At 39.2% G+C, this 25,843-nt stretch overlaps 1 protein-coding gene across 4 annotated transcripts in view; it reads right to left on the bottom strand.

The window, feature by feature from the left end:
• Positions 1–635: 635 nt before the first annotated feature.
• Positions 636–25,843, bottom strand: part of GLRA2 (glycine receptor alpha 2) — a 127,691-nt gene continuing 102,483 nt past the window's right edge. For all 4 annotated transcript variants that reach the window (XM_061364467.1, XM_061364468.1, XM_061364469.1 and 1 more), the window contains one exon: positions 636–2,140. In XM_061364467.1, coding sequence (XP_061220451.1) covers positions 1,862–2,140 — 279 coding nt within the window. In that variant the 3' untranslated portion in view covers positions 636–1,861. The remainder of the gene's footprint in view (positions 2,141–25,843) is intronic.

The raw sequence follows: 25,843 nt of genomic DNA, 5'->3' as shown, positions 1-25,843 counted from the left end.
TCTCTAGATTCCCTCCCTTGTCCTGGTACTGGAACAAAGCCTAGTGGTTACAGGCACCTGGTTAGAGAGGGATGGGACACAGATACACAGGGACACAAATGCAAACACACACAAATGGCTTAGCGAAGCTGTTGTACCTCTTAGCAGAAGCAAATGAGAAGCAAATGCAAATGTTTTGTAAGTTCTGTGATACCCTAGCCACATTTCTGATATGGTCCTTGAAATGGTATGGAACACCTCTCCTATGAGGAAAGGCTGAGAGAGTTGAGGCTTTTCAGCTCCAGGGAGACCTTATTGTGGCCTTTCAATTCTTCAAAGGGACCTACAAGAATGATAGGGTGAGGCTTTTCAGCAGGGCCTGTTGCAATAGAATGAGGGGTAACGGTTTTCGACTGAAACAGGGGAGATTCAGGCTGGATGTTAGGAAACAAATTCTACAGTGAGGGTGGTAAAATGCTGGAACAGTTTTCCCAGAGAAGTGACGGACACACCATCGCTGGAGGCATTCATTTTATATTTCTATGCTTTCAGGAGCTGCAACAGCATAGAAAGATGTCAGGTCAGCAGAAAGTTGCTTTTCACCCTCTTTCTGCTGCACAGTTCTCCTGCTGCAAGTGAAGAAGAGACTGAAGAAATGTTAGTACCACATTTAGCTTTATTGAAATCGAACAAATACCATTTTTTAATAAACCCTTTTACAGCAAGTGTAAAATTTTAATGTTTGATTCATATTATGTTACAGGTTGTCATCTGTGTAAGCAAAAATACCATCTTTTTATTTTTTTCTTTTTTTTTTCTTTTCGTTTTCTACTTTAAAACATGTAGCAAGGATTTGAATAATGCAGATCCGGCACCAAAAGGTAACAGGTTCTGAAAATCACAGTACAGTTTTAAAATTCTTAGGTTAATTAATGATATTTAAAATGATAGCCACTTTGAGTAAAGATATAAATTAGAGGTCTGTAAACAAGTTGTGTTTACCTATAGAGCTATCGATTGCAGCTACAATGAGAGCAGTATAGAAATTCAATGCTAAACTGAGCTACACCTTTGAGGAAACAAGTACTTACTAAGTAGTGTGGTACAGGGTAGCACAATAGGTAAAATACAATTTGGCACCTCAAGTTGCATGTAAAATCAGCAGAAATAAAATGAAGTAAGTGCGCTGTCTTCCAACAAAAATAAACCAGTTGGTTTCACTGCTTTTGGAGTGTCAACTATCAAATAAATCACAGGACACACAAGTTCAACCCCAAAATAGCAATTCTAGTAAAGCAAGATAATATTAAAATGCACACCCACAAGGATAGTAAAGTATAAATTTTTTTTATTTTTTTTTCCTCTCCCTTATCAGTAGAAATAATTTACAACCCACAAAAGGACTCCTTGGTGAAACCACTAACTACAGACATGGTCATGGAATGTAGCTCAGTAGACTTGTTTCAAATAAAAAGGCAACATTATCCTGAAAAAGTTTGGTCCTCTTATACCTCACTGTACTGTAGCCACCACAGTCTCTTGGTAGATGTTTTAGGAGAATTGTGTGTTTTCTGATTCTCTCTTGTTTGAAGTATATCTTGGTGATAAAGCTGGGTAAAATTTGGCCCCATTTACAGATGTCTGATCAATGTTGAATGTGAAAGAACAACACTGAGATCACACAGGGGGAACCCTCATTGGTCTCACAGCGTACTTTTTCATGCAATCACTTTTCCTTCTATACTTCTTTTCCTCTTTGTTCATTTTTTTCCTCAGTGTCCTAGGGGTTAAAGAAACCCTTAGTCCAAAGACAGAAGGACTTTTCACTGTTTATTTACACGTGGATCACTTTGGCTAAGAAGTCCTGGTGAACCAGAGTTGCCTATTTCTTGTGAATGTCCTCATGCCGTATAATTTTGTATGTAATCCAGTAAAAGATGTTGAAAATGAGGAAGGCGAGGGGGAACGCAGCACGGGATATTGTATCAATCCTTTTTGCACGGTCAACAAACTTCTTTTTGATGGAATCTGAATCCTTTGGTGGTGCTGGAGGTGGGTTGGGTGGGGTGGCCTTGACTGCTGTGCCATCTTTGACTTGGAGGCAGTGACCCATCCCATAGCCACTGAAATTGAATCTACTGTCACGAGTGACTTCATCTTCCTGGGGGATAAAGAAGACAAATAAGACACACATTACCTGTCTATTGAGCATGCCATACACTGGAGTAGTTAAGGTGCATTCCTCCGAAGCACCTAAGCAAATTATCTGGTTAAACTGTGATATAAAGTCCAGGTTTCAAAGATAAGCAAGGAATTAAAACTCACACAAAAATGCATGGAAATCAGATGACTGTTAGTGCTTGTGAATCAGAGCTTTAATTTTGCTAGCTATGACTAAATCAAGTTCCCTGAGGGAAGAGATCTGATGCTACAGGTTCCTCATTGTTCTCCTTAGGCTTGCTGTGGGAAGGAAACATGGTCATGTTGCTAGCAGGGAGTCTGCTTCAGCCTGGTTGAATTGAGAGATCCAGGGGCCCAGGCTCATGACAATGTGTATCCAGTGTTAAGTCTAACTGCAGCCTTGCACCTCTGTCTCTGATCTACAAAACGAGTCTTTCCTTGCTCACTGGAGTGCCCTGATGATTGTGTCAGAATGCTCTAAGTGTACCGGACATTAGAATTTAGTGGTAACCTGGTGTCAGGTGCAATAGCAGAAGCGAATATAGGACCATCTTGCAGAAATCTATTTTCTCTCTTGTCTGATGGGTAATATTTGGTTTTGGAGATATGAGTAGCTATTGCTGAACTTTATCACCATAACTGTGTGATGAAGGGTTTCTGACCATGCTGTTAAATTCTCACTGCCATTTCTTCTGTCTTATCAGACAAGTAGCAGGAGGTTGGAACTAGATGGTCTTAAGGCCCTTTCCAACCCTCACCCTTCTATGATTCTATAATAATAATACACAAGTTAACAGCTACTGACAGCCCTTGATAAAGGATTCAAAGCCAACAAAGATGCGTTCTTATTCTTTTTCATTCTAGCTGGGATGAACTGCAGGTCCAGCAGCTTGCCCTAGTTAATGACCTTTTCTTCATCCAACAAATATTTCATTGTTGACTTAAAATGACCACTTCTTGGGCTCATAAGGAGCCCACTTCCTCACAGGCAGTACTCCCTCATATCTCTTGCTAAACCACAGCTTTCTGATCTTAACAAAGAATGAGAGGCTGCAACAAAAAAACCCTAGAACATCACAGTAGCAAGATCCTGAATAAGGAGCACATTTCCTTAACTTGGGCGTTGGGAGAGAGGACAATGTATACCTATTCAGGATGTAAATCACTGCTTCTTCACAGAAGCATCTCTTTCAATAATTGCATTTTTCTATCTCCCAGCTCCACAATTGGAATTTAATATATCAACAAACTTGCTCTCCTTACCTTGGGGCTGGCACACAAACATGAATAACCAGTACAGTGTTCCAAGGCTACCAAATAAGAATCACTCTGACTGCTTATGACATTGAGTACCTATGGAAGAAGGGTAGGCAGTAAACAGTGCTTTGGAGCCCCTGTCACTTCAGCCTGAGGACTATTCTACAGTGTACTCATGAGTGGGTGAAAAACTGTGGTATTGCAAAGCTGTTTGAGCACTTACCTGGGGTTTATATTCCTTTCATTTCAAAAGCTCACCTTCACTAAGAAAAAGATGCATGGTCCTCTCCTTTTTCAATTTTATTTATTTACAGTTTCAGTCCTTCTGTGAAAACTCTGAAATTCTCCTTGTCCTACTGATTATAAATATGTAAAGTATTTTAAAGACGAGCACACTAAGTTCTGGATAGACCTATAGGCATGACTTCTCTTGTGTGACTTAACCCCACAAAGTTCCCCAGTAAAGCACGGCACTGCTTTCCTTGCAGCGCTTTCCCTTTTTCTGACTTTGAAAGATAAAATGGATGCCCAGGACATGGGAGGGGATTAAAAAGGGTAACAGATTTTCAGCAGCTGTATTGCCATATGTACTTCATTCATTTTTAAAACATTTAATTTTGTTACTCCTGAGAGATCTCTGGGAGTTAAAAAAAAAAAATGCATTGAGCTTAACAGGACTTGGAGAATCTCAACTTCTGCTGTGCCCTGCTGGGTCGCACCTTTGTCATGTGGGGCTGAGCAATTCCTCTTCAATGTCACAGCCCTGCTTTTAAGCTTACAGTGTTGCAACTTGAGCAGGAAGCCATCTGAGTTTAGGGACAGGGATGCATATATCACATTCTTTCAGGTCTTCAGTACCCATCCTTTAGGAGACACTTTTTTCCCCATGGGATTTTGAACGCTGCTTTTCCCTCCACAGGTAGTTGGTTGTACCACTTCTTTCTCACAAAAAACAGAGGGAAGCATGCCCTCTCCCCATGCTACTTTTTCATTTAGGACTGCAGTAGATGTTGATTTACACTGAATACAAGAGTTACAGCCTTCACCTGGGGTGTGAGGAGAACATGGTCTGTTTCCTACTCTTCAAGTGTTCTGTTTCCTACAGTTCAAGTGCTTGAGCAGATTTGAATCTCCTTCTCACCACTAAATCTCTGGATGGGTTTGTTACCTGTTCTCCCAACATGAAGCTGTTTGGTGGTTGAAAAAAAAAAGTGTGGGTTTAAGTAGCTTTTTTCCAACCTTTATCAGAAAAACTTTTTTCAATGACTAAATTATTAATTAAGAGAATGGTACTGTTTCTACCCTGCTCTTAACATAGTGGATATTTATTTCTTTAACATAGGGGCTTGGTGGACTACTGGGCAACCTACCTAAAGTCCCTTCCTGTGGGGCTGCACAGTGACTTTTCATTCTTAAGGCTGTATCATCAGTTCATATCATCTGACATACCCGACCATGGAGACCTGTCCAAAGATAGTCTTCAACCTGTGCTGTTCACCAACTTAGCAGCTAGTACAATAGTCCAAATGGCTTTGCAAACATCTCTCTCATTATATTAATCAGATTGCACATCAAAGTTATTCCTTTTAAACCAGGCAGGATGTCACTTGCTTAAATTCTAGGCTATTTATGTTTTTTGCAGATTTTAAAACAAAAATCAAAGAGCAGCCAGAAGCCATTGGACGTCTACTGAAGTGGCAGAATCCACTGCCATTGAAGTCATAATTTAATCCTTCTATAGGGGTGTGAAGTTAGTCTTGCGTAATACGTAGTCATAACTCAATCTGTCCTTGATAAAGACATAGAGAAAAGGGTCACAAGCTAGGATAGGAAGCAGAAAATAAACACGTAGCAAGATTAAAGTGTTTGTTTTCTGGTTTTCTCAGCATGTCCTGAGCATTAAGAAGAATTACCCTTTGAAAACTAATTACATTTCCTGAGATTTGGGCAAATGCTTTCTACAGATGAGTTTCAGCTGCATAAGTTTATGTGTATTATCTTATGGTGTCATAATGAACATGCTTAGGTGTTGGCTTTAAACAATTTTCATCAAACAAGAACTACATTTTTTTTCTTAGATTTTAATTCCCCTTTATGAATTTAGTAATTTTCTGTACTTTACAAAGTAATGGCATTAGATTCTCTTGGCTTAACTTTACAGTAGGCAATATGTAAATCAGCAGTGTTTATATTTATGACATGGTTTTCTTTCTTAATCTTCAATCTTTGGCAGCTTTTATTTCTACTCCATCAGGTCTAGAATATTATCTATGCCACCAGCTTACCAAACCAACCAGTAATGGGAAAAAAATTCAGTGCCTTGCATGCGCCGCTTTCTGTACAATGCATTCTGAAGTGCTTTTTCCTGACCACTTTTAAATGCTTATCATCAGCATTGACTCAGTTTTAACAATGAGGAAAATGAGAGGCTAGCTTCAATCTATTAGATTTGATTTGTGATATAATTTATTTGTTTATTTTTGCTATTTTTTTCCCAACATATAATGGGCAAACAGTTTAAAAGTCTATTTGGTTTAATTAAATTTCAAGGACATTGGAGATTATTTTTAAGTATAGGGTAGAGACCATTGGAGTGATTTTCTTTTTGCCATTCATAAACACAAAGTTAGAAATTCACAATAAACTCAGACTTGGATGCAACATGGAATCAGTGGAATTAGTCACCCAAATAGCTTTAGACAGTTAATTCCTAAATCACCTTCATGATTCTAAGACCCCTCCCATCTCTCAGGACTTTACATAATTCACAGTGTGGTTGTGCAAAGACACTCATGCTCACACAGTTTCAGTACTTAGGAATCACTGAGTAGGTGGATGGAGGTAGTTAGCTGAGAAGCATGTCTGAACTTTCAAATCCTCTTTGGTTCCCACAGAAGGCTCTTACAAAGCTAGGTTGTCAGGAGATGAGAGGGAAGGTCCTTTCATCGAATAACTGTTTAAAAGGCAGTAATGGAGTTTAGGAAGAAAAGATCGATTCCATAACTGAAGGATTCACTGGAGCAAATCCCCAGGAATCTGTGCAAGAACCAGTAAAAAGGAAGAGATTTATAAATGAGCTGGGACAAAGGTTCCCAAGGGAAGGTAGGCAGGTGAAATGGGCTACTCAAAGTGGACAAATCTTACCCAGGCTTTCAAAGGATTTCTAAATGGTGAGTGACTAAGTAACAACATGACAATAAATGAAATACAGGGTTGATAAGTGCAAGGCAAAACACATTACAAAAAATAACCCTAATTACACATAGATAGTAATGGGCTCAAAATTGGCTCTTTCCCAAGTAGGAGTTTGGGCAATTACCAAATAGATGATTCTGACAACATTAGTGCTCTGCTAACCAGTAGGGCAAATGAAATAGAACACACTATTCTGCCATTTCATCCACTCACAGTGTGATCAGTTTTTGGACACAGGGAACATTTCTGGTCACTCAAAATCCTCAAAGACATAGTAGAATTAAATAAAATGCAAAGAGGAGCAGCAAGAATGAGAAAAGACATTCTGCATGAGGAGAAAAAAAGCAGATGATATCTCTTCGTCCTAGAAAACCTGTGTTTGGGGGTGGATATCACAGAGATTATAAAAACATGGTGAAAATAAATGAAGGAAAATTAGTAAGTTACTAATTGTTGCTTTGGTTTGGGTTTTTTTTTGGGTGGTTTTTTTTTTTTTTTTTTTTTCACTGCAGAAAACAGGGTAAAACACAGTAACACCAGGAAGGAGAAAGGGAGAATTTATTTTTTTAAAGGGAAGTTATCATTAATTTATGTGTGTAAATCATTATGTGAGAACATTTAAGATTATGAAAATAACAATATGGCACAGATTCATAGGTCCATGTGCAGCTATTGAAAGTGCAGCCAACTTCATGGAAAAGTGTATCCTTTGTTGCTTATTTTCAGAAGACAGAAAAGTCCTTCTATGTTTATCCTGGAACTTTTAAATACAATTTGTCTCAATATCCATTCCTGACCACTGCTGGGGAAAGGATTCTGAAACAGAGGCCATTCCTTCTCATCAAATATGCAATGTCCTACAGGAATTCAGGTCTTTCATCTCCTGATAACATGCCATGAGCTGGAGCCAATGTTGAAATGTCCTGCCTTTCTCCAAGTTTTTATTACTTTGAGTGTCATGTTTTTCTTTTCACATAGTTCCACCTTGAGGCTAAATCCTGCTGACATAGAAAGAATTGACTTACACAGAAAACCTATAAGTTCCAGCTTCTTAGACGTGTGTAAAACAGAAAATAGAGTAAGCTCTGGTGGCATTTGTTAATAAAGAGGTCACTAGCAAACGTCTCTGAATAGTTTCACCCTGAAGAGCTCTGGATCTCAGTTCACCTACTCCAGATGTCATTCCCACTCCTCCTTAGTCTAGGCTTCAGAGGAGAAGAAGGTGATGCAAAATTGTCACTTTCTCACCTCAATCCTGTCCAAAGTATAGATCAAACACATCACAAAATTTGGCCTAAGTATTGTCTTTACTAAATATTCACCAAGAAATTCCATCAAAAACATAAACATTCTCTGTCCAATCCTACTGTGTGATGCTGCCTTATCAGGACCCACCACTCTGTCTGTGACAGTAGTATTCACCTTTTTCTACCTCTCTTAACACCAATTTTCCTACTCACTGAGATTTGTTTTTTTCTCTCACTTATACACTCATGCCTTATTGTAAATATCACTGGTATTTTAATTAATGGAAGAGAAATTGGTCATTGTTCTTGGTAAGGGTTTCTAATGGACAAATTTCTGTTTGCTTTAGAAAGCTGTGTTTAATAATACCTCCTGTCTTCAATAAACAGCAGAAGAATCTCTGAAGCATGAGTGATTAACTTACTCATTCTGTAAGAACAGCAAGTGAACTGTTGTTAATACAATAATGAAATGGTAGTTAATGTGGCTCTGCCCTCTTTGAGTAGGAGCTGAACATTATCCAACTGAAAGAGTAACATAATTTAAACATGTTGAAGTGCAAAAATACTTTCCTGGCTTGAAATATCTGTAAGTGGAATCTAAATTTTTTAAGGATAACTTTAATAATAAAGATTATACAGTCAGTAAGGGCAATCAGTTTGTTACAAGAAAAAAAAAAATTTTTCCTTTTCCTTTAGTAAAGAAAGGGTTCCTTCTCTCAATTTTGCAAATGCAATTAATGTAATTTTCTTATTTAACTTTAATGTTTTATAGATAATAAAATTAATATTTTAATTTTGGGAGAGGGAGGGACAAACAGATTAACTGTTGTTTTGCAAAACATCATAGCTGATATGACAGAATTATAGCTTCTAAATAACAGTAGATCTGTTCCTGACACAGTGTCTTTGGTTTTCCTTTGTTTTAAAGGAAACTAATGTCTTAAAATATCCAGACACAGTGATTTGTGACTGTCTTACAGACATAATAATCCTCTGAGGGCAACGAAGTCTGGAGACCTGACTGTTCTTGGAAGACTCTTTTGCCAGTCTCTCCCTGATGAAAGCAGAAGTTGGCCAGTTTACCAGTGGGAATGGCACATTTGTGTTTTATATCAAATACATGTTAATGACCTAGATTTGAAGGATAATCTGCTCTGACCAGGAATCTGTTGGATACAGGGCAACTAACTTCTGCACATGTTGTCTGCACGCAAGGCTGAGCAAACTGCAAAGCTAGTGTTTAAATATGTGACTATTTCAGCTACAATGTGGAATAGTGGTTAATGGCCACATGAAATCAAAATAATGTAAAGCAAGACTATATTTGCTGAAATGCTAGAACACAGAAACCTAAATCCCCATAGGAAATGTACCTAAAATTCACCTATCCCACTTTCTCTTGCTTCCTGCGAAACATATGACTCAGGACAAATGAGATGGGACAGAAGCAGACTCTCACCTACCTCCCGTTTGCAGCGTTCAAGCCACAGCCTCAGATTTCAACATTTTTCTGCCCTGAAACCCTCTATGGGGCCAACACAACTCAGCAAGTCCCATCCCACACAAGGTGTGTGACAAGCTTGAGGAACAGCCATCCCAGCACATATGGCACTCGAGCTCACAGTCCTTAGTCATGGGCAGGGGTATCTGAGTGCTCACCTCCCAGGATTTTTCCCATCAGGTTCTCTGGCACTTTTCTCTGTGAAGATTTAAATATTTTGGGGAAGAGGGTTTTCACCGCACCTGTGGAAAATTTCTCACTGGCCTCTGCCTCAGCTGTAATCATCTTAGATGACTTTGTTAGAGCACCCCCATGCCCTAAGTGTGGCATCTCGGAGTACTTCATTTGTCAAACAGTCAAAATTAAAGAAGCCCAAACAATCTATATGTGCATACAGGGCCCATAAGCAGCTCTCCTGATTTAATTCATGCAGATTACCCTCTAGAACAATATGCTGCTGGGGCCTTTTTCAGACTCAAGCTTTGATTTCTTCAGGTCCCTCAGTTTTCAGGGATAATCTACAGTCCACAGTAACAGTGAACACCATAATGCATCCTGGGCCAGGGCTCGGGATGCAGCGCTGGGAACTGTAGCATTCATGACCTTGCTGAGCACTGGCTGTCTCCCACTTGGTGCAAGAAGGAGAAGGGGAAAGGAAAGGGAAAAGGCAAGGGGTAAGATAAAAGAAAGAGAAAGGAAAAGGGGAAGAAGGGACTTTTTTCCTCTTTGTTGGTGGATTCTTTTCTTCAAGCCATTCGCTACAACAAACACCCAGAACAAACTGCAGCATATGCAGATGGAGATTACCAGAGCTTTCTCAGACATCCATGTATTTAATTTCTGCAAATACTGCAGAAAATGAATTAAATATTTAAATTATATTAATAATTTAAATTCTGTAGCTAAAAATAGATAAGAATATCTGAATAATCCTAAAGTGTTCACATGTAAATTTGATAGCTTTTGTGCATCGTTTCTTTTTTCCTAAGGAGACATGCCAACAGATAAATAAATGCCTTCCTTTTCCAGTTATCCATTCTTAATATCTGTCTTCTAATAAATAATGTTTTGAGGTCAGTTTTCTTTTCTCATCTTCCTTTCTGGATTTGCGTATCACTTAGTTCTTGTTGTTAGCCAAGATCTCAGTCTGGATTTCCCTATCTATTTTTACATAGGCCTGAAGCGTGATTGGGTTAAACAAAGTATTTGGCATCTACCTGCACTTCAAACTTTAAATTATTACATCTTAGAAACATCTTGACTCTTTGAATGTATTAGAAATTTACTACACAAATAGATTTCTGTATTTTCATTTTGATTTGCTTCTCTGAGGAGCTGCTCTACGAAACTGATATTTATTCACAGCAAAATAAACATTCATCATCAGGTAAAAATCAATGGCACTCAATGTTATAGCAACTTGACAGTGCAATCTTTAGATAGAATTGTTGGGTTTCTTGAGGTGATTTTTGCTGTTTTTTGGTTTCTGGCTTTTTATTTTTTTGTTTGGTTGGGTTGGCTTTTTTTTTCATAGGTAAGCATTCATTGATAAGTAATAAATCCACAAATACTACAAGATCATTGGTATGCATACAATGGACATGAGATAAGATTTTATTTAAAATGGGTTTGATAGTTTTTCATTTACTGCATTAGAGACACTTAAATATACACACTCACACAGTCTGTATGCACCCATACAGATAAATATGTGTACATACATATTATTGTGGGCATCTACTTACTTTAGTCATCTAATGCCTTTTTTATTCTCTAAAGGCATTTCTCAGTGGGAAGCCCACCTAGTAAGAACTGTAGCTTAAGGTTAGGAGTTGTCTCCAGAACATTTATCAAAATGAAAACTCTATTTTTTAATAGCTCCTTAAAATCTGAACTTTTCAGCTAGATTTTACTTTTCGGATGGGAATGTGGTTCTTGGGAGCATGGATACAGAACACATGGGCAAGGGTCATTAAAGGGTCATTAAACATTCTCAATCCTCTCTGCCTGTGAACAGGCTCCTTTGCGGGGTGATGGCACCTCTCCAGGAGGACCATCTGCCCAAGCCAGCAGCTAAGTAGCAAAGTGCCTGGTGATGGACTTTTATTACTTGGCAAAACTGATGAAAGGATAACCTGAAACAACAGATTTAATAACATATAAGACAGTACTCAGAGTACAGGAAGATGAAACATGAAAGCATGGCTATAGCAGTACAAGAGGTATTCTAGGGAAATAAACTCAGATGCTCATCTGAACTGAAGTTTTGCTCAAGAATATAAAGGAAAATGGGAGAAGAAATGTTGAATTAATTTATCTAAAGGAGAGAACACAAGAATAACACACAAAAAAAAGGGTTGCTATGCCAGCAGCCATCCTGAAATATGCATGTTGTATATTTCATCTTTTATGTGTCCTGGAGTGATTCTAAATCACTGTTTGCAGTGCTGGAGCTTATCGCCTGTCCTTGAGTATACTGAAGAGGCCAGGACTCATTTTGAGTGGCTACGACCATCTGACCTTGAGGTCCTATTTTTGTGAGAGCATACCACCTGGGGAAGGATTGTGTTCAGAAAATGTGCCAGTAAGTCAGAGAATGAAGCAACGCAGGAATCCCTGGGACAAAGGGAGACCCAGGTGCCTGGGTTTCTACTTGACTGGACATCCAGCAGCCTCATGAGTAGTGGGCAGGAACACTCTACCAGGATCAGACAAGATGATGGATTTTGGAGCAGCCTAAATAATGAACAGTCGTATATCACACGCACACATCGTGCATTAATAATGTGTACACTATCCTGATTGTTTGTCCTTTGAGCTGGAAACATGAATTAAAACCAGTAAATGTGAAACACAGGCAAATTGACTAAGGAAATGGTGCTCAGTAGCTACTCTTGGTCCTTTTGCTTCTCTGACTCCTTTGTTCTGCACCTGTGTCTTTTTTTCATGACTCCTTTTCTACTTTTTTTTTTCTACCACAGCTTTTGCCTCACTAATTCCAAGTTCTGCACTTGCATACCTCCTTTTTAACGCTTTCATCCTCATTTCCAAATGTGACCTTCACCTTGTGCTTGCAAAATTCAGTTCCTTCATCAACCTGCATCTGCTTTTGCTCCTTTCTGCTCTTTGCATCTAAATTCTCTTACTCCAGAGAAAAGACAAATCATAAAAGTAGAACTTCATCTTGCAAGACCACCTCTAAACTGAGAGGTGTTTACCTTTTGAGAATAACCAAGAAACAGATTGGGGTGTTTTTTAGGGATTTTGGGGGTTTGTTTTATGTTTTTTTTGTTGTTGTTGCTGGTGGTGGTGGTGGTTTGATTTGGTTTCGGTTTGTGGGGATTTTTTTATTATTGTTTGTTTTGTTTGGATTTTTATTTTTTTTTATGAATTAAATCTTCCACTTTTGGATATCCAGAGAGCTTGCAATTGTTCAAAGAGTTTCCAGTAACACAAAGCATTTTGAAAAGTATTGCTTCTCATTTTTACTACTGTTCATGACATCATACATCATGCCTCGCTGCTGGCGTGGAAAGCTGAAGATCAGTGGGTGCATTGGCCCATGGAGCTGTCTGAGACTTTGTTCTGACCACCCAGAATGTGCAGCATGAACCATTTGGAGGCTTTGAAAAATTTGTGCTGCAAAACCAACAAGCAGGATTTCATTTTTGTTCTAAGTTTAAAGCTCAGTGAAAAGAGTTGTGGTTTCTGCATATACATGTTTTAGTCTACTGAAAACTGAGTAACGTGGTAATATATGCAAATAGTAATAGATTAAAGATTTGGCATACTCAGGAATACTCCAATGACATGTCCAATCACAGCAGAACCATCTGCTTTTCCTTATGTGTGCTGAATTTGCAACACTGTGTGAATTTCTATATTAGTTTACACACCACCTTCAGGAAATTATACTTAACAAATAAGCAATATTTGGGCTTTGGGTCTTATCTTTAGCAAACAGTTAGTAAATGTCTCTCCAATTGCTCTCAGCTGTCTTCTTACAGAAAGTAGTTTAGAAATCAATAACATTGATTGTGTACTCTTTTTATCCCTGAAGGAATGGCAGTGACTTGTAATTGTGGGGAGGCTCAGACTGGGTATTTGGAGAAATTTCTTCAAAATGGTGGTCAGGCATTGGAACATGCTGCCCAGGAAATGGTGGACTCGCCGTCCTTGGAAGTATTAAAAAAACATGCAGATGAGGCCTTCAGTGACATAGTTTTATCAGTCCTTGGGTAAAGGTTGGACTTGATTATCTTAAAATTCTTTTATAACCTAGTTGATTCTATGATTCAAATGTTATTTCCCTATTTTTCTGCTCATGCCAGAATTTTGACAGACCAAAAGGTGATCAGACTTTCACTTGGAGCTTGGGCACCAGCAAAACAAAAGAAGCCTTCTATAGTACAGCTAAATTAAAATGAAACTTTTCTGTATGGAGTGGAAATTTTACCAAATTGTTAACTATACCTTCTCTTTAGGTAGTGACCAATTCAATGTTACAGAGAATACCACCTTAATGATCAATGCCATAAATAAACCTACAAATCACATGGATATGTTCTCTCTACAGTTTGGAAAGAAAACAAAAGCAATGGAAGAAGACCCATGGATTCTGTACAAGGCTGGCAATATCCCACTCCTCATGCTTGCTCACTGACACTCTGAAACATGGGAAGACAGAAGACCAGGCAAGAAAAGGCTCCTTCCCATGGCCATCTGGGATTTCTAGGAGTCTTTTGCCTTGTCGGCTTCATGGCTGGCTGGTTTACTGATGATCCCGGAGCTCATTTGCAGTGTCTCTGCATGATGCTGCACTGAGTGATTTCTCCCTACAGGATGAAAGGCTGAGTTATATGTTCTTTAGGTCTGAGGGGAGCAGGTATTTCAAAGTGCGAGACCATTGAACCATCACCTGAGGGGGCAGCTGTCTGGAGGATATTTTAAACGTGTTTGACACATTTAAATAGATGGTTTCAGCTTGACAGTCTTGGAACGGCTCCTAAAATATACATCAATGTAAAGAATAAGGCAATTTGTTTTGGATGATTAAGGGAATCTGGCTCATATAACCAAGGTGTGACAATTCCAATCACATCTTCATTTCAATTTACAGGAAAGAAATAAGGTGGGCTTCATTATTGTTCATACTGCTGGTGCTATATATTTGACATGATAATCTACAGTATTAGTCAGTAAATTGACTCACTGGACTGCCCTCGATCATATGCTCCATTTTCCACTCAGCAGGGCCCTCTCTAACAGCTATATATAACTGGGGAGGAAAAAAAAAAAAAGAGACAGCTCTCTCCTAGATCATTATAAGATGTTGCATTCAGTTTCCATGTTGCTTCAAAGGTTAGCAGTGATGTGATCTTTTCACCACCACAGCCAATATATGGTTGTTGTTTGTCCGACTTGTCAACTTCTTACACAGAAATCCGATACTCCCCACTTGTCACATACTCGTTTTAGATATGTGCTCTTTGCAGGGCCCAAAATGAAACAGTCACTGCATTCCTGTCTGGAAGTTTTCAAGTCTTGCCTTTCGTGGTCTTTCCTTGTCAAACCACAGTTGTCGTCAGCAACCCACGAGTACTTCCATCAAATGTAAAATCTCCTGATTGTAATTAAAATTCTGCATGCTTTTCTGTTAAATAAATTATCGTGCAACTTAATCCATAGCTCTGCTCTTCTGCCACCATTTCTTAAATGCCTGATTACTAAGCTAAATGCTTGGCCAATGCATGACTGCATCATGCATTTATGGGTTTTATAACACTGTCAAAGTAAGTATTGAGTTAATCCTGGCTCCTCATCTATGTGTTGAAAAATTGTTTCCTCACTTAGTACAGACGTTAAAATTAAGAGTAACCTCTAAAAGGGACCTCAGGGTGAAGGGCAGTTCTCAGTGCTAAGAAAGTATGAGAGCACAGACTGAGAAAACAGACAACTCAGTAGGAGATTGTCATGAGTTACAAAATGCGCACTTCTGTAGCTGTATTTAAGTAGTGTATCCTCAGCTGTAACCTGTGCTGCTGCAGAAGGGAGGGGAACCAAAGAGCCTCAGGATAGAAAAAGCCTATCATTATTCCTGCCCAGAATGGTAAATTGTTCAGAGACTTTTTTACTGACCTTTTATTCCAGGAGTACTTGCAAGTCAAGGAGAATTATAGGGTGTAAATCAGAAATACTCAGCTGTGGGTCAGCACATGCACAGGAAGATGTAATTCAGCTCACAATCTTTCTGAGGAACAATCCCTCACAAATCTCTCCTAAACTCACTCCTGATCTATTTGGCACATTACTGAAGAAACTCTTTAACAGCACTGATTAATATTTTCAGTAACTAAATTTCAGTGTACTGCCTGGTGCTAGCTTTGCCAGCTGGCTCTTAAGGGCTCTCCTGGTCCTGTTCCCTGTCATCCTACAATTCTGTGTTTGTAGTTTGAAGAACAGAATAAAAATCAGTAACTGCCCAGGCCAAACAGCTTTCCCTGTGTTGTAATGCTTTAAACATGCAAACAGGCTAAAGTCTAAGCCTCTTTGCTTAGGAACCTCAAAAGCTGCTGGTAGAAAATATCCCCAGATTCATGTGAGTTTGTTACAAATTCCTAAGGCATCTTCACTTTGATATGGAAGGCAAGAAGGGAATATTTGTGGGAAAAGGAAAATCAAAATTCACATCCCACCATGGCACATTGATTACCCGTCAGGCACTCTTGTATCCCTGGGGTACAGCACTTTGGGAGTGCAGGTGTCTGCCTTGGGCTAAGGCAGCCCGCAGCTCACACGAGATAAAGTGTGGTATGCTCCTTAAAATCCTTTCTTCTCCCCTTGAATGAATAAGACCTTACTGCAGGAAGAGGTAAATATTGGACAAACTCATGAAAGTCAGGCTGGGCGGCAAGGAAGGTGTATCAGTGAGAAAAAAGAAGTGAGACTGAGGACACTGGCTGGGATGTCACATGCAATAAAACCATCTATCAGCCTAACCTGAAGTTTGAAAATTATTCAGGAAATATCAGGTGTTAGGTTCAAACACAGTGATAAAAAAAAATCTGTTCTTGTGATATGTCTGATACTCAACCCCAGCTATGCAAATACCCACAAGATAACTGGCCAAACAAACTGGAAAAGCAGTAACAGAACAAAGAAGGGTCCAGAACAAAGAAGGGTGACAAAATTGCCAGTCTTCATGCATCAAAAAGCAAAATTCCAATAGATTATTTTTACAATGAAATAATACAATATAAGCCACAAGGGAAAATGAACAAAAATCTAAGAGCAAGTAGGAGACAGACAACACAGACGGGCATACCCTGTATTTAGAAGTAATAGAAGAACAGGATCATACAGGACTAGCACATCTTAAAAGATCTGTCATGTATCTGGGGAAAAAAATGCTTTGCAAAAACTTGAAGAAAATGAGTATTTACACCTGAGGAGCAAGATAAGAGTTTTTTTGTGCCTGCCAAAGCTACTTTGTCCGGACTTTTTATTACTTTTTTTTCACACTCCTCTTTGGTCCATATGAAATATTACAGTTTATATCTTCACCGCATGAACATCCAGCACAGGTAACAGTAAGGGCAGAATAACAGAAGACCAACCCATTAGCAAAAAGTACAGAACTGACTCCACTGTAGGTCATGACAGAAAAATCTAGGACATCTCCAAAATAGGGAACAAAATGACAGTGCTCAAAAACATTTAAAGAAAGAACTGCAGCAGCTAGATAATCAATTGCTTTTATGTAATCTCTGAAGTGTTGTGAAGGTGAAGATTTTGAACAGCAGTACTGACTTAATGTTTCACTATTTATTTATTTATTTATTTATTTTTAATTATGGAATAAATAATCTTCTTTTCCCCCATTGTTTTCACTTCCTTGCTTGTATGGGCTAAGGACTGTGACTAGCGCCCCATCTACCATCTGAGAAATCTGAAATGACAGGAGCAGGCTGGCTTATGCTAAGTCTTTAAATATGATAAATTTATTCCTGCTTTTGTTTACGTAATTGTACAAACAGAAATACCTGAAATTAGGAAAATAGCAAAAATTTCACTATTTTCTCTTTCAACCCTGCTGTCCTTGCAGGCACAGTCACTGAATTCTCTATTTGTTCATGACAAATACTGACTGAACACTGTGTATATGAATGACAACTCTCAAAACCACTAATCATCCTATTTGTTTTCATCTAATACACATCTCTGGTTATTTCTCAATTAGCCTTGCACAAGGTCTTTCTGCACTTCCAACACCCTTTTTAGTCCCATCATGCACTCTTGATGGCTCCAGTGGCCTTATGTACTACAGTTCCACAGCGTTGAGGAACTAATACGAGCAAGTTATAGCAAGTTTAAGAAAAGTGTTTAAATAATTCATAAATCATCACATTGAACTGACTTCTCTATCTATAAATAGTAAAGGTTACTCATCGCAAAAATGCCACCTCTGGCCCTAGAAGTTCTTGAGCTGCAAAGTCCTGACACCTCAAGGAGTGCATTGAGGATGTATTGCTGTCACGGAGAGTCTTATAGTGGCCAGAGCCCTGGCCAAACAGGGGACAGCCTTCTTGGGATTTATTCTCTCCAGGTGAAGCTTCCCACAATGAATTGATGAAGCTGGCTGCTGAAGAGCTGCCCCATGAATTTCAAAGCTACGCTGGCTATATAACTTCTAAGTCTGGATAATGACCAGAAGAAATGTTCCTACTGAGCCTCTTTGCCTTCTAACTATAATGGAGCATGTTTAAATTAGTGACAAGTTCATTTTGTCTAAAGTATAAACCTGAAAACAAGAATCTAAACGCAGTTTTATACCTTTCTGTAGGCATTACTAAAACAATTGTTTACAATAATTTCTTAAAAAAATCTATAATATCTATTATTTCTAATAAGAATCCAGTTTTATGTGGTCTGTGATAAGAAATTTGACTGTTGCTAGGTAGAAAGGTGAAGCTGAAAACAAAAAGTTAGATGAAGAGCACAGTGCCGAAGATGAAAAGCCAAAAAAACAAATTTGCAAACCAGTCAGGAAAAGCAGCTAAGCTCACACTTGGTAGGAAAGGTTTGAAAAGTAATTAAAAAAGCTATATAGAGCAATAATTTTGAAGGCAGCAGATTAACCAAGAAACAACTAATCTTTAGATTTGCTAGAGAAATCATTACTAGAAATAGTGTTGAGGCTACCTGGAGTGAGAAGCATGATACCCAAATGTAAGAGGCTCAGAGAGAGAACTAGAATTAATAAATTCAGATAAGCTGAAGCCCAGGCATGGCAGGACATGCTAGCATATGACAGACTGAAGGAAACTGACAATTAGTAGGTAGGCAGGCACAAAAGAAATTCAGTGACCTATGCAGGATATACAGTGTAAAGCTAAGGTAGGGAGAATAATATCTAAAATATGCAATTCCTTCTCTGTTTTTTCATCTTAGACACACACACAAATACCCAAGGAAGGACCTGTCTGATGGAAGATTAGCAGACATTATGGTCTAATAAGGAAACTGCAGTTGAATAACTGCGTAATTTGCCCCAGCTAATCATTAAAAGATGGGTCAAGGACTTGCAAAACTTTCAAGAAAGCTAATTGTCTTCTGCAAGAGCCACTGGAAGGTTGTAAGCATTACTTATACCTTCTATTGGCATGGCTAGAAAATTACTGAGCAAGGGCACAAAGTGATTTTCAGAAGACTTGAATATCAACTCATTGGTGCAAATACCTGCAAACACAAGAATATCCCCCAGATTTCTCATGGCAAGTCCTGTGACAGTGGTGGGCAGGGTCACCAACCTTTCAAAGGTAGGACAGCGTATTTATGCAGTAGTTATGCAGCTATGCTGATCATGCCATGAAACACACAGGACCCAATAAGTAGATCTTAATTCATCTAACTAGGTATGTAATGGTGAAAAAAGAGTATGGACCCTGCACTTCTTTCAGAAAGAAGATACCAAGGGTTCTAATACAGCATCCTGTGATGCACAAGTTCTTTCTCTATCTCACCAGCCTGTAGTGGCATCACACTTGATTAGACTTGCCTGCCATGCTCATCACAGAATTAAAAAACCCTGCAAAATGAAAATTCTGCAGATGGGGTAAATGAGGACATCTAGCATCTGGTTCTATACTGTGCTTTGCAAAACCTGAATATATGGTAAAACTCTCTCTTGTTTACACGAATACCTGTTGTACAGCTGTTTTCTGTCAATTCGACAACAGAAACAAGCCATATTCAAAAAGTGAGCCCTTCATGGATGTTAAAGACAAACCTGGCCTAAATTAACAGACAACAGATAGATTAATTTCTTGGAGAGTTTGTGCTGGAGAGTATCAAGGATGCTACGTGCAGGCACCTGTAAGACTTTACATGTGAACAGGAAACGCACAACTTGCTTTCCTAAAATGCCACGTAAGATCTCACATTTGCGCAACTTGGGTAATCTCTAATGATGGGGGTTTTTGACCTCTATTCTTCATTGGTTATTTTTATGACAGATGAAGATTACAGAGCACCTAAAGGCAAGTCTGTACACCAATAGGCTGTGGAAGCCTTAAAAGAAAAATGAATGAGTCAGTTACAGCCAGAGCACTTTCACATGACTAGCAGAAAGAGCTCTCTTAGAAAACTGCTTAGAGAACAGCTTTAAAAGAGTGAAGTGCAACATGAAAACAAAGGTGCCATGACTTCTAGAGTCTTGTCATGATATCACAGAGAAATTAAAACCTTGGCACCTTGGTAAAATAACTTGCCTTTACACAATTTGATTATAAATGTGTGTGTACAAATGCACACACAGTATTTGTATGAGAAATTATATACACAAGTTAGAAACAAAATGATTTGAAGAGCTATGCTGTCACTCAGAGAGAAGTTACAGACTCAATGCAGAAATTCACTGGGTAGGATTCTGGACTTCATCACTTCACGTTTTCGCAACCACAGTAGCCTTTTTTGACCTTTTCTGTCTTTTTCAAGGACCTAAAGACACTGGCACACTCAGTATGCCAGATACATTCAGTCAGCTGCTGGAAAACTGCACTTTCCAATGGTAAGTTCTTCTTGACGTTGATCCTGCTGTAGCAAAGAAGTGTTGTGTGGGAAGAGTGAGGGCTTTGCCAGCTCTAAAACGCCATGGGGAGAAACCAGTCCAAGGGAGTGGAAGTTGTGTCAATTCTTAGTGAGCTGTGGTGGGGCTTGGCACAGAGTGTTCAGATGCCCCTGATCTGAAATGGGTCTCTGAAGATTCTGAGCAAGAAGCACTCAGAATATGTGGAGTTTCAAGGTGTTTATTCCTTCCAGTGTAACTACCCCTAGTCCACCACTCACATAGCAAAGAAAATCTCCTTTCCCACCTATCCATTTCCTCCTAGATGTCTAATTGCTTCTTTTGTGCAAGAGAGATCAGTGTTACAACAATTAAAAGAGGAGAGGAGAGGAGAGGAGAGGAGAGGAGAGGGAGAGGGAGAGGAGAGGAGAGGAGAGGGGAGAGGAGAGGAGAAGAGGAGGAGGAGAGGAGAGGAGAAGGAAGGGAGGGGAAGGGAAGGGAAGGGAAGGGAAGGGAAGGGAAGGGAGGGAAGGGAAGGGAAGGGAAGGGAAGGGAAGGGAAGGGGAAGGGAAGGGAAGGGAAGGGAAGGGAAGAGAAGAGAAGAGAAGAGAAGAGAAGAGAAGAGAGAGAGAAGAGAAGAGAAGAGAAAGAGAAGAGAAGAGAAAAAAGAGAAGAGAAGAAAGAAAAGAGAAAAAAAGAGAAGAGAGAGAAGAGAAGAGAAGAGAAGAGAAGAGAAGAGAAGAGAAGAGAAGAGAAGAGAAGAGAAGAGAAGAGAAGAGAAGAGAAGAGAAGAGAAGAGAAGAGAAGAGAAGAGAAGAGAAGAGAAGAAAAAGGAAGAAAAATATCAGGCTGCAGAAGAAATACTTAAGTACAGATATTCATATTTACAGTAAATAACATCCTGCTCTAGCAGCAGATCAAGTGAAATAAACATGTCTGATCATGAAGTCAAACCAAATGTGTTAGAATCAGGCTCCAACTGATCACTTTGCCATAAGCAAGGGCTGACAACTTGAAGAGGAATGACTAAACTATGTGGCTTTCCACTGGAAAAAAATATAAAGACAAGTGACTTAAACACTGCTTTTGAAGAAGTACCACAAAACCTGGATTTTGCTGAAACCTGTGAAGTTTTTCAGACCTTGAAACAGCATGAGGTTTCAACAGGCTGGTTAATACCATTCGGTTTTACACAATGTCATTTGGACAACATCATTACAGAATGCTTCACAATTAATTACATTCAAATAGCAGCTTCTATCCCCTGTGGAGAATGCGATTAATTGGGTCAGATGTAAATATGCATTTCATGGATCCTACTGAATACTTGCCCATCTCATCAATTTACTATGTAATTTGATACAACTGGTGTACTATGCTCTTGAGATGTGCAGGGTGAGAACAGTTGCCAGTCAGGGTAGAAATACACGGATACAGCAGTGCTCGTATTCTCTGCCTGCATATGTTTGTCTTTAACTGTCTGACCCTTTCATTTTCTTGCAGAAATATTAATTTATATTTATTCACACTGAAATACTCTGCTGTTGAAAATGAGTCTTGGGACAGCAGTCTGAACTGGTATGAAGCATCCTGCTGGACCCCTGTCAACCTAGGATTAGAAACTCTTCTCCTCCCAGGTTTCCTCGCCTTCCCATTGGAAAGAGGACCTGATTCCTGACATTGGAGCCTTACTGGGTCCTGACTCTGGGCAGAGAAAAGTAACTTCATACAGAGAAAAAAAAAAAGGAACCAACTTTGTTGTTTCTTTGACCCCTTGTGCAGCCTAAGCCTAAATATTGGGACTGAAGTGGCTTTTCTATCTCTTTCTGGACTCTTGGTTAGGGGTGGTTTAGGTTAAACATACCCCTGAAATCCCCTTTCTTCATCTTTTTAACATGCAACACATATTTGACAGCATTTTCATTGGGCTTTTTTTTTTTTTTTTTTTAATTAAATGAGGGAGAGCACATCCACCTAAAGAATCACCGTTTTCTAAAATAATCTGGAAAACAAATACTTGTGCCTGTGGCCCATCGTTCTGAAAAACTTTTCTTGTTGCTTAAAGCATCAAAAATAAAAACACCATTTCCTGTGTCTTTCTACCTTCCTCTGCCCTATTTTCAGCTTGCACTCTCCCCTAGGTATAATAAAAAAGGGATACATTTGCACCCAGCTGGAGAATACCTTTCATGAGCTGGAAAACAGCAGAGTTCATTTCTGGTGTGTCTCCTGCTGTTCATAAGCTACCATCAGGACAAACTCACTTGAGTGAAGTGAAAACTTCAATCCCCAAGGTTTGTCAGTTCAGAGCTGATCCTTTCAGCCACTGTGTGCTGGGTAGGTACAAGAGAGTACTCAGAGTTTCTAAAGCAAAGTAACTCTATGGAGCAAATGAAAAGAACCTATATCTCAAGTCCTCCCTCTGGCTTTTCCAGTCCTTGTCCCAGATGATGTAGCATACAGTCACTTCATATCTAATATCTGAGATATTGTAATGTTACAGAATCATAGAATGACAGAATGGTTGAGGATAGATGCGATCACTGGAGGCTGTCTAGTCCAAAATCCCTGCTCAAAATTACAGGCATTAATGTTTAATAATGTTACTGTTCTGTAGCCCTTTACAATCATAGAGTCTTAGAATAGTTAGGGTAGGAAAGGACCTTAAGATCATCAAGTTCCAACCCCCCTGCCATGGGCAGGGACACTTCGCTCTAAACCATGTCACCCAAGGCCTCGTCCAGCCTGGCCTTGAACACTGCCAGGGATGGAGCATTCACAACCTCCTTGAGCAACCTATTCCAGTGCCTCACCACCCTAACAGGAAAGAATTTCCTCCTTATATCCAGTCTAAACTTCCCCTGTTTAAGTTTTAACCCATTACTCCTTGTCCTGTCACTACAGTCCCTAAAGAAGAGTCCCTCCCCAGCATCTCTATATGCCCCCTTCAGATACTGGAAGGCTGCTATGAGGTCTCCATGCAACCTTCTCTTCTCCAGGCTGAACAGCCCCAACTTTCTCAGCCGATCTTCATGTGGGAGGTGCTCCAGTCCCCTGATCATTCTTGTGGCCTCCTCTGGACTTGTTCCAACAGTTCCATGTCCTTTTTATGTTGAGGACACCAGAACTGCACACAATGTTTATATACTGTTCATATCTTATTTAACGTTAAGGAATAATTTGCTAAAGTATTTGCAAGCTGGCCAAAGTGAGTCATTATACTGCATCATGTCCTGTTTGGTGCTTTGGTGTTGTACCTGCTCCCTGCAGTTAGATTATGTATTCCCTGCTCCCACAGAGTACTCTGTGCTGCACCATTTGAACCATTCTGAGTCTTACCAACTCCCCATCAGTTCTCCACTCCTCTAGTTTCTGCCACTTCTGGACTATGCTTTTTTGAATTGTGATTATTTTTTTTTTCCTTGGTGTTTTTGTGTTGTTTGGTTGGTAGTTGCTTTGTTTTGTTTTGTTTGTTGTTTTATTTTGTGTGTGTGTTTTTTTGTTTGTGTTTTGGTTTGTTTGTTTTTCTTTTTTCCTGAGACTGTAGCTTGTTCTCCTGATTTTGTTCTCATGGATTCCATTACTTCAGGTTTTGCAGCTGTACTCTTCTCAGCTTCAATTAATGCTAAGATATTTGGGAGTTGATACTTGGAGGTCTTTCTCAGGAACCAGTATTACATGTTCCATCACTCAAAGTCTGCCTTTGATTACAGAATGTTTACTATACCCAAATTTTTATTTGGTTTTTAGCATTTTCTCCTTGAAATGTGATTATCCCTTTTCTCTACTGTTTCTTGGTTTGGGGTAAAATATCTACCCCATACAGTTCACCATCTTATTGTGTCTGAAGGTGTAAAACGCAGGAAACACAGACACTGTTTTGATTTTTTTACCTTCCCTCATCCAATAAGGGAAGGAAAATCTTCCATTCAGCTTTAAATTACATTTGTAAAAGGCCTTTATAAAAACTAATTTCTCCCTCCACTGTTTCTTGATCTCTGCTTTTTTACTGGAAATTCTGCCCATCTGAACATACTGCTTTCACAAGACTTTTTTGATCCACTGTTTGGATACCACCCCCATGGCTGAACTGTTTCTGTTTTCTACGTGTTACTCTTTCTCTGGGGACTTCTGCCTTTCTTTAAACTTGTGCCCAAAGCTAGACCAAAGATTTATATCAAGATGTTTTTCTATTTTGAGGTGATGCTTTTGTTTAAATGTTTAAACTCACTGAAGTAAGTCCTTTTAATAAACAATAATGATACTTTGACTGATGTTAACTAGCCTATTCATGCTCAAAAAAAGACAGACAAGGACATTCAGATGAAGTCACAAGGTGACATGGCAACATGTTGAAATGTATTGTGTCTTTTATTTAACTGGTTCTCTGCAGTCATATGCAGAGCTATAACTTCAAGCTAAATGATCATTTTGGTGTATTTATCTTCTACTGCACTGTTACATTAAAGTGCTAATGCAACTGTCCTGGAGGAATAAAAGGAACCACAATATCTTGAGGGTGTTTATCTATAGCAGAAGCTACGTGCTCTTTAATCCATTAAGTAAGAAGATGTGTGTATGTGAGAGAGAGAAAGCCATTCAGACTTGGATTCCTATTTTTCACAATGAAGCTTGTGTGCTTGAGCTTGCTTAGTGAGTACCAAAAATAGCTCAGCAAAAAGGGCTTTCCTTGAGCACTTCCATTATTCACAAGATGCGGCACCTTACATAACGTAAGCACATCATCCCGTTGAGTGCACATGGATGCTGGCGGGCAAGAATTTCTACCGGGGACAGTAGTACCAAGTGTTTTAAAGGCAAAGTCAGGCTGAAGGCGCTGATTACTTTTTCAACAGGCAAGTCTAGAAAATCTTAGAAAATTGTTCAGAGGATCTAACAGAGGGATTTCAATCCTATTGAAACAGCAGAGATGGCCTTTGAAAACTGGTGTTACTCACTGCATACTTTTTCTCCTTTTTAAAGATGGAAATACTGTATTATCTTGACAGTCACAGTGACTTTGTTTGGGTACTTGGGGTACCCACCTTGCCATTGGCAGCTCCATCCAGAGACCAGCAGTTCTCTGAAGAACTCAGTAAGGTGCTGCCATCTTTGCTTAGTCGAGTTATCCTCTGCTGCTATGATCACTTAGTCCCAGCTCTTTCAACTGAAAACACCATTTGTGCCTCCCTTTGCTAATCTGCATTCATGTGAACTCCCTTGGCTGCAGCATTGTTATTTGTATTGCTCTGTGTTCCCTGCACATGGGATTAAAGTCTGTCACAGCCTCCAGCTGCACAGTTTTTTGTTCAAGCCATAAAGTATTGCTTTTAACACTAACAGTCCCAAACTTAACCCCTGTTCTTGGTCACAGTATAATTGTCATATTACCACCACATATATAATTTAGGAAGACCC

Source organism: Neopsephotus bourkii, unplaced genomic scaffold, assembly GCF_033783945.1.
Source record: "Neopsephotus bourkii isolate Nb327-2 ecotype Australia unplaced genomic scaffold, CSIRO-AGI_Nbou_v1 NB_1234, whole genome shotgun sequence".
Taxonomy (NCBI): Eukaryota; Metazoa; Chordata; class Aves; order Psittaciformes; family Psittacidae; genus Neopsephotus; species Neopsephotus bourkii.
Note: the sequence above shows the minus strand (reverse complement) of the source record. Positions and strands in the feature narration are given on the sequence as shown.